This window comes from Carcharhinus amblyrhynchos, unplaced genomic scaffold, assembly GCF_965287045.1.
Source record: "Carcharhinus amblyrhynchos unplaced genomic scaffold, sCarAmb.v2.hapA scaffold_37, whole genome shotgun sequence".
Lineage (NCBI taxonomy): Eukaryota > Metazoa > Chordata > Chondrichthyes > Carcharhiniformes > Carcharhinidae > Carcharhinus > Carcharhinus amblyrhynchos.
The window spans coordinates 2,905,307-2,914,645 of NW_027649778.1; the positions used below are offsets into that span (position 1 = coordinate 2,905,307).

A 9,339-nucleotide genomic window follows, 5' to 3' on the forward strand; every position below is an offset into this window, starting at 1 on the left:
AATGCAAGTCTTTACAGCTAATCAAGTCTTAAAGGTACAGACAATGTGAGTGGAGAGAACATTAAGCACAGGTTAGAGATGTATATTGTCTCCAGACAGGACAGTTAGTGAGGTTTTGCAAGTCTAGGCAAGTTGTGGGGATTAGAGGTAGTGTGACATGAGCCCAAGATCCCGGTTGAGGCCATTCTCATGTATGTGGAACTTGGCTATCAGTCTCTGCTCAGCGACTCTGCGCTGTTGTGTGTTGTGAAGGCCGCTTACCCGAAGATCAGAGGCCGAATGCCCGTGGCCGTGGTTCATGTCACACTATCTGCAACCCCCGCAACTTGCTTGGACTTGCAAAATCTCACTAGCTGTCCTGTCTGGAGACAATACACATCTCTTTAACCTGTGCTTAACCCTCTCTCCACTCACATTGTCTGTACCTTTAAGACTTGATTAGCTGTAAAGACTCGCATTCCAATCATTATTTTGGGAATTGAGTTTGTGTCTTTATATGCCCTGTTGGTGAACAGATCTCCCACTCACCTGACGAAGGAGCAGCGCTCCGAAAGCTAGTGGTGTTTGCTCCCAAATAAACATGTTGGACTTTAACCTGATGTTGTGAGGCTTCTTATCAGGAAAAGCAGAAAGCATAATCAAGAACCCCATGCTCTCTTTCACCTTCTTCCGCCTGGAAAAAGATACAAAAGTCTGAGGTCACGTACCAACCGACTCAAGAACAGCTTCTTCCCTGCTGCTGTCAGACTTTTGAATGGACCTACCTTGCATTAAGTTGATCTTTCTCTACACCCTAGCTATGACTGTAACACTACATTCTGCACCCTCTCTTTTCCTTCTCTACAAACGGTATGCTTTGTCTCTACAGCGTGCAATAAGCAATACTTTTCACTGTATGTTAGAAAATGTGACAATAATAAATCAGATCAAATCAAAGAAGGTGCAAAGATCATTTCTGATTTTAACACAATTCAGCATGGAACAAGGGGTTAACAAAAGGCAATTAAATCCAGGAGGGGAGGATTACAGAAATATTGAAAAAAACAGAGATATAAAAGCTACACGTCAGTGTGAGGAGGGGAGAGGTAGAGAGAGCAGAATCTGCACACGATGGCTATTCAAAGTTTCCTTAAATATTTTTGTTCCAACTCTCAAAATTTTGACAAAGCAAATAAAGGCCAGCTTCATCCACTCCCTTCCATTACACACATTTTCCAAAGTAACTTCCTGAGATTGGCACAGACAGTAATTTGGAATGGTCAGACGGTTTAACTGACTCACAGTCTGACTCACAGCAGCTAAACTCCGCAATAGCACCCCCCCACCCCCAACCCTCGTCAGAATCCGTAACTTTACAGAGAAAAACCACCCCCCACGCAGGCCCGTGCCTCCGAGGCCCGGATCGCTGTTCCAAATGCTGGCAGGCACTTGGTGTACACGTTGCATCAGTAAAGAGGAATTGTACTGTGGAACATAGACTGCAGCTACTGCTGCCCTCCATCGAGCACTGGGACAAGTCAATTGCTTCAGCTGAGACATGTCTTTGGAATTCCATCGCATTTGCAACGGGAAAACCACGGGGCAGAGAAACTCCAAATGTTGCAACACCAATCGTCGCCTCCAGTGGAAATAAGCTAATTTACCCCTCACCCTAACACTCTGATATACCCCACACCCCCTCACTGTAACACTCTGATATACCCCACACCCCTCACTGTAACACTCTGATATACCCCACACCCCCTCACTGTAACACTCTGATATACCCCACACCCCTCACTGTAACACTCTGATATACCCCACACCCCTCACTGTAACAATCTGATATATCCCACACCCCTCACTGTAACACTCTGATATACCCCACACCCCTCACTGTAACACTCTGATATATCCCACACCCCTCACAGTAACAATCTGATATACCCCACACCCATCACTGTAACACTCTGATATATCCGACACCCCTCACTGTAACACTCTGATATACCCCACACCCCTCACTGTAACACTCTGATATACCCCACACCTCTCACTGTAGCACTCTGATATACCCCACACCCCTCACTGTAGCACTCTGATATATCCCACACCCCTCACTGTAACACTCTGATATACCCCACACCCCTCACTGTAACACTCTGATATATCCGACACCCCTCACTGTAACACTCTGATATACCCCACACCCCTCACTGTAACACTCTGATATACCCCACACCCCTCACTGTAACACTCTGATCTTTTGCAAACCTGTCTTTGTTCTTAGGCAGTACTTTTGGATTGAGGATGATTTGCCTTGACCCCGGTCCATTGGGTTGTGAAATTGCCAATGCGGGGTCCGCAGTCTCTGTGACAGGGTGGGGAAGGGTTAAGTAGATGGGATGGTGGGTGGCATGTGTGCGTTCCCTCCTATGCAAGTTCCCGGCAAAGTCTCGTGATGTGTTCTGTGTCTCCTGGAATCCTTCTCCATTTTGGTGAGTTAGAATCCAGGCTCTCCCACCTGTGAGAGGGGACGCTTGACCTCTGTTGTCCTCCAATGTGCACACAGCAAGATTCCACAAACAACAATCTGATCAATGAGATTGGCAGCTTTTGCCTTCAGTGCGTTGATTGACACCAGGTCCGCAACAACCTGCATTTATACTTAACACAACAGAATATCCCCAAATGCCTTGCAGGAGTGACACCAAACACAATCTAACCTCCAATCACATAGCTGAAAGGGCAACTAAAGTCTCCACAAGATAGGATTGGAGAGGCGAGGTGGAGGCATTTACGGAGGAGATTTCAGAACTCGGGACCCAGGCTGCTGAGTGATGATGGAAGCATGACAGAATGAGATGAGTGCTGCTACTTCGGGGGATTGTGGGGCTGGGAGACATTACAGAGGTCGGGAGGGTTCTGGTCATGGTGAGATCTGAGAACAAGGGTGACGATTTTAAAATCGAGATGCTAACTTGACGGGGCGCCAGTGGAGGTCAACGAGCACAGGAGGAAAGTCGAATGTTTGAAACATAGAAGATCGGACCAGGAGGAGGCCATTCGGCCCTTCGAGCCTGCTCCATCATTCATCACCATTGTGGCTGATCATCCAACTCAATAGCCTCATCCTGCTTTCTCCCCATAACCTTTTATCCCATTCGCCCCAAGTGCTACATCCATCTGCCTCTTGAATACTTTCAATGTTTTGCCATCAACCACTTCCTGTGGTAATGAATTCCACAGGCTCACCACTCTCTGGATGAAGAAATGTCTCCTCATCTCCGTCCTGAATGGTCTACCCCGAATCATCAGACTGTGACCCCTGGTTTTGGACTCCCCCCAATATCGGGATCATCCTTCCTGCATCTACCCTGTCTAGTCCAGTTGAATCTTATAAGTCTCCATGAGATTCCCCCCCGCCTCATTTGTCTGGACTCCAGTGAAAACAATCCTAACCTAGTCAATCTCTCCTCATACATCAGTCCCGCCATCCCCGGAATCAGCCTGGTAAACCTTTGCTGCTCTCCCTCGGGAGCAAGAACATCCATCCTCAGAAAAGGAGACTAAAACTGCCCACAATATTCTAGGTGTAGTATAATTGCAACAACACATCCCTGCTCCTGTACTCGAAACCTCTCGCAATGAAGGCCAACATGCCATTGGTGTGAGTTCGGGCAGCAGCAGGAGAGCTTTCTAAGTCAGGGTTATGGAGGTCATAAACGGGATTGCGACCAGGAATGAGTTGGAATAGTTAAGTCTCGAGGTGGCAAAGGCAGGGATGAGGGTGGCTGTAGCAGATCAGAGGAAAGAAGGACAAAGTCGGCTATTGTTGTGGGGGTGGAACAAAGTGAGGTGCATATCCCTGCTCATCTTCACATAGATGGCCAATCTGCCTAACCTGCAAATCTTTGAAGACATCTTTCCAAAGATATGTCAAATGTATACGCATTTGGAGCGTTGCGACCGTGCTGTGTTGTTCTTTGTTCTTTGGGGTGGACTGGCAAAGCGAAATTGTCCCTTACTGCCCCAAGATCACAGTAGGATCTTCTGTGATCTTCTAAGATCACACTGCAGAGGAGTCCTTTCAGACAATCAAGTCTGCACCATCCACAATCCCTCCCAGGCCCTATCTTACAACATGCATTTACCCTAGCTAGTCCCCCTGACATTAAGGGGTAATCTAGCACAGCCAATCAACTTAACCCGCGTAACTTTTGAGTGTTTGTTTGTTTATTTATTAATGTCAGAAGTAAGGCTTACACTAACACCGCGATGAAGTTACTGTGAAAATCCCCGAGTCACCACACTCTGGCGCCTGTTTGGGTACACTGAGGGAGAATTTAACATGGCCAATCCACCCTAACCAGCACGTCTTTCGGCCTGTGGGAGGAAGCCAGAGCACTCGGAGGAAACCCACGCGGCACAGAGAGAACGTGCAGACTCCACACAATCAGTGACCCAAGCCGGGAATCGAACCCGGGTCCCTGGCACTGTGAGGCAGCAGCGCTAACCGCTGTGCCATCGTAGTTCTATGATTGTATGATAGCTCTGGACAGGAAGGAAGCAGTGCTGTCCACATGGATGGGAACTGGTGATTGGAGGGAAGAGGAACTGATTGGTTTTATTCTCTCTCGAGATCTTCAGCCTCCTATGACATTCCCTCTTCCACCTTCTTCCGTCGGGAAAAAGTCTGAGGTCACGTACCAACCAACTCAAAAACAGCTTCTTCCCTGTTGCCATCAGACTGTTGAATGGACCTACCTTGCATTAAGTTGATCTTTCTCCACACCCTAGCTATGACTGTAACACTACTTTCTGCACCTTCTCCTTTCCTTCTCCATGAACAGTATGCTTTGTCTGTATAGCGCACAAGAAACAATACTTTTCACTCTATGTTAATACATCTGACATTAATAAATCAAATCAAATCTATGAGGGAGTAATTAGCCACATTTCAGAGTGCTCAGCATCACATTCCTTGACTCCTTCACACCTCCCCTACCTCCTCTACCACGACAGCACAGGTATAAATGGCCTTAGGGGATTCCCTCTTGTGAATTAGCTTGGGGATCATCCTCAGTTTAATCTGGAATTTAATTCAGATAACTGCGAGGGCAGGACTTACTCTGTTAATGGAAGGGCGTTGGGCAGAGTTATAGAACAAAGAGATGTACAGGTTCATAACTCCTTGAGAGTAGAGTCACAGGTGGACAGAGCGGTGAAGAAGGCATTCAGCATGCTTGCTTTCATTGGCCAGAAAACTGAATACAGGAGTTGGGACGTCATGTTGAAGTTGTACAAGACATTGGTAAGGCCACACTTGGAATATTGTGTGCAGTTCTGGTCACCCTATTATCGAAAGGATATTATTAAACTAGAAAGAGTGCAGAAAAGATTTACTAGGATGTTACTGGGACTTGATGGATTGAGTTATAAGGAGAGGCTGGATAGACTGGTACTTTTTTCTCTGGAGCGTGGGAGGCTGAGGGGTGATCTTGTAGGGGTCTATAAAATAATGAGGGGCACAGATCAGCTAGATAGTCAATATCTTTTTGCAAAGATAGGGGAGTTTAAAACTAGAGGGCACAGGTTTATGGTGAGAGGGGGGAGATACAAAAAGTGTCCAGCGGGGCAATTTTTTCACACAGAGGGTGGTGAGTGTCCAGAACAAACTGCCAGAGGTAGTAGAGGTGGGTACAATTTTATCTTTTAAAAAGCATTTAGGCAGTTACATGGGTAAAATGGGTATAGAGGGATATGGGCCAAATGCAGGCAATTGGGATTTGCTTAGGGGTTTAAAAAAAGGGCGCCATGGACAAGGTGGGCTGAAGGGCCTGTTTCCATGCCGTAAATCTCTATGATTCTAGTGAGCTCTTCAATGAAATGTAGGCGTGGCTGACTAAAACAAAGACAGCTCAGAGTCACTGAGAGTCAGAGGGCTGGTGGAGCACAGGCCTGTGCTGCAGATGGTCACACATAGTTACCTGGAGTGGCACCAATGAGCAGGGGAGAATGTGGCAGAGTGCCCAAACCTTGAGCAGAGATTGAAGTTTAAAGTTTATTTATTAGTGTCACAAGTCGGCTTACATTAACACTGCGATGAAGTTACTGTGAAAGTCCCCTAGTCGCCACACTCTGGTGCCTGTTCAGGTACACTGAGGGAGAATTTAGCATGGCCAAAACATAACCAGCACATCTTTCAGACTGCGGGAGGGAACCGGAACACCCGGAGGAAACCCACGCAGGTACGGGGAGAACATGCAAACTCTGCACAGACAGTAGCCCAAGCCGGTAATCGAACCTGGGTCTCTCGTGCCGTGAGTGCTAACCACTGTGTCACCGTGCCGCCCGTCAACGATGGAGACCATCCAGATGAGGAGTTCAGTTGCTGCTGAGGCATACGCGAACATGGCTTCCTTCATGGAGAGGTTGGCGACCGTCACGGAGAGTTGGATCCAATCAGTGGATTCCAGGAATGAGCGGGGAATTTCACTGTGGCTGACTGAGAGGCGGCTGGTGTGCCTGTTCCTCCAGATGCCCCTCCGTCTGCAGTAGGCATGAACTGCACTCCAAGACACCTCTCAGGGCACTCCCAGGATGAACAGGAGCTCCCAAGCCCCTCTGATAGTGATCCGAATGCCCCCAGAGGAAGCAGCCACACAGCGGGCGTCTACAGCAGTGTAAAAGTCTCTCGGTTTACTCTGGCCTGTGATCCAGTGATCTCCAGAGAATGGCCACCACAGTCAATACAGGCCACCAGGCATTGAGATCAGCCACCAGGCTCCAACTCAGTCTCAGAGGCTGGGGACACACCTCGACACAGCAAGGAAATGCAATAAAGAGTGCACACCAGGATGGGATAGCTGAACAGAGACCAGATATTGTTGGTTTATGACTAAACTGCATCATCATTCCTCTGTCCTTTCTTCAATTGATGATTCTTCATGAATGGGCCTCAGATCCTCACACACAAGGTGCTGCTGGAATACAGTACGGCTCTGCCTGGGTAATGGAGCGGGGAAAACCCAGAGGGTGGGTTCTGAGGTCAGAATCGTTCCATGAGATGTGGCATTAGTGGGTAGCAAGGCACATTGGAGGACATTCTCCCATCACACGGGTGATGGATCCTGGAAGCAGCTGCGAATCAGGGCTTCACGGGCTTCCAGACCTCTGGCCTCTTCCGAGGATGGGTGTTCCTGCTCGCCCTCCCACTCTGCCTTCTCTCCTCCATTGTCCTCGTCCGAGGACATTTCCGCTTCTCCCTCGTCCGACGAGGAATTTGTTTCCTCGGCCCCCTCTGGGTGCAAGGTCTCGCCCCGCTGCTGCGCCAGGTTGTGTAAGGCGCAGCAGACCACGACAATCTGCGAGACCTTTGTCGGGTTGTACTTCAGAGCGCCCCTCGAGCGGTCCAGGCACCGGAATCGCCTCTTCAGCAAGCCTATCGTCTGCCTGACTGCTGTCCTTGTGGAGCTGTGACTCGAATTGTACCGTCGCTCTGCCTTAGTGCGAGGGTTCCTGATCGGCGTCAGCAGCCAAGTCCGGAGAGGGTAACTCCTGCCACCGAGGATCCAGCCTCCCAGCCGTGGCTGCAGCTGGAACAAGTTCGGTACCTGGGAATTCTGAAGGATAAAAGCATTGTTGGTGCTGCCTGAAAATCGGGCACAGACCTGTAGAATCTGCCTTCTGTGGTCACACACTAGTTGAACGCTGATAGAGTAAAATCCCTCCTTGTTGATGTACGCTGCAGGCTGTTCGGATGGAGCACGGATAGCCACGTGTGTGCAATCAATGACACCCTGAACTCGCGGGAAGCCGGCAATGGCACCAAATCCTGCTGACCTCTCAGCCTGGCTCTCGGGGTCCGTGTGGTACTGGATAAACTCGCCAGCCCTCTTGAACAGTGCGTTGGTCACCTCCTTTATGCAGCGGTGCGCTGCGGCCTGGGATATTCCGCACAGTTCGCCCGTGGACCCTTGGAAGGATCCGGAAGCGTAGAAGTTGAGGGTAGCAGTGAGTTTGAGCGCCACAGGCATGGGGTGGCCACTGAATCCCATCGGACGCAGGTCATCCTGCATCATGGCACACAGCTCGGTGACTGTCTCCCTGGAGAGACGGAGTCTCCTCTGGCACTGCCTCTCTGACATCTGCAGGTAGTTCAGGCGGGTTTTGAAGATCCTGGGTCGCCTCGGTGCCTTCTGTTTGCCTGTCCATTTCTCCTGCCGGTCCACTTGGTCTTGCGGTGGCTCTTGCTTTGTGCCGGCAGGGGCTGGGTCCTGTTGCAATGAGCAGCCTTGCAGTGTTACCTGGTCTTGCGGTGTCCCTTGACGTAGCGATGCTCTCTGGCCTCGTTGAGTCCCTTGACCTTGTGGTGCTCCTGGTGTCCCCTGACTTTGCGGTGCTCCCTGACTTTGCACTGTTCTCTGACCTTGTGGTGCCCCCTGACCTTGTGGCTTTGCATGGTCTTGCAGTGCCCCCTGACCTTGTGGTGTTGTCTGGTCTTGCTGTGCCCCCTGACCTAACGATGCTCTCAGACCTCGTGGTTCCCCCTGACCTAATGATGCTCTCTGACCTTGTGGTGCCCCCTGACCTAATGATGCTCTCTGACCTTGTGGTGCCCCCTGACCTAATGATGCTCTCTGACCTTGCGGCACCCCCTGACCTAACGATGCTCTCTGACCTTGCAGTGCCCCCTGACCTAATGATGCTCTCTGACCTCGCAGCGCCCCTTGACCTAACGATGCTCTCTGACCTCGCGGCGTCCTCTGACCTACTGATGCTCTCTGACCTTGCGGCACCCCCTGACCTAATGATGCTCTCTGGCCTTGCGGTGCTCCCTGACCTCGCAGCGCCCCCTGGCCTAATGATGCTCTCTGACCTCGCGGCACCCCCTGACCTAGCACTGCTCTCTGGCCTCGTGGTGTCCCCTGACCTTGCGGTGTCCTCTGACCCCGTGGTGCCCATGGGTCCTGTGCTGCCCTCCGGTTGGCATCGGCTGGCAGCCTTCCCTGCTGCGGTGGTGCCGCCAGCAGCAGCGGTCCAGCTCCCCGCTGTGGCCCTGCTCCCCGCTGCGGCCGTCCCGTGTACATTTCCTCCACCACCCGTGGGTGCAGCAGCATGGGGTGGATGATGCCCATCCTGGGCAGTGCCCAGCCCAGGACGTCGCAGAGCCCACGCTGCCCCCTCACACACACCCCCCTCCTCAACCAAACCTCCCTTCACCCCCTCAGGCCCGGCCTGCAATGGGATAAACATCAGAGTTTCCACTCCCAGCCGCCTGCTTTCACCGGGAGCCCCTCTGTCAGACAACACAACATCCCCCCATCCAGCGCCTCCCGCCCAATTGAAGCACCCGCC

General features: G+C 50.9%; 1 protein-coding gene across 1 annotated transcript; it reads right to left on the reverse strand.

Moving 5' to 3' along the window:
* Nucleotides 1-2,536: 2,536 nt before the first annotated feature.
* On the reverse strand, nt 2,537-9,127 carry LOC145362243 (uncharacterized). The gene has a single exon (XM_080218314.1). It carries the CDS (start codon nt 9,117-9,119, stop codon nt 7,095-7,097), a length of 2,025 nt encoding a protein of 674 aa, XP_080074440.1. The 5' UTR covers nt 9,120-9,127; the 3' UTR covers nt 2,537-7,094.
* Between the last annotated feature and the right edge of the window lie 212 nt (nt 9,128-9,339).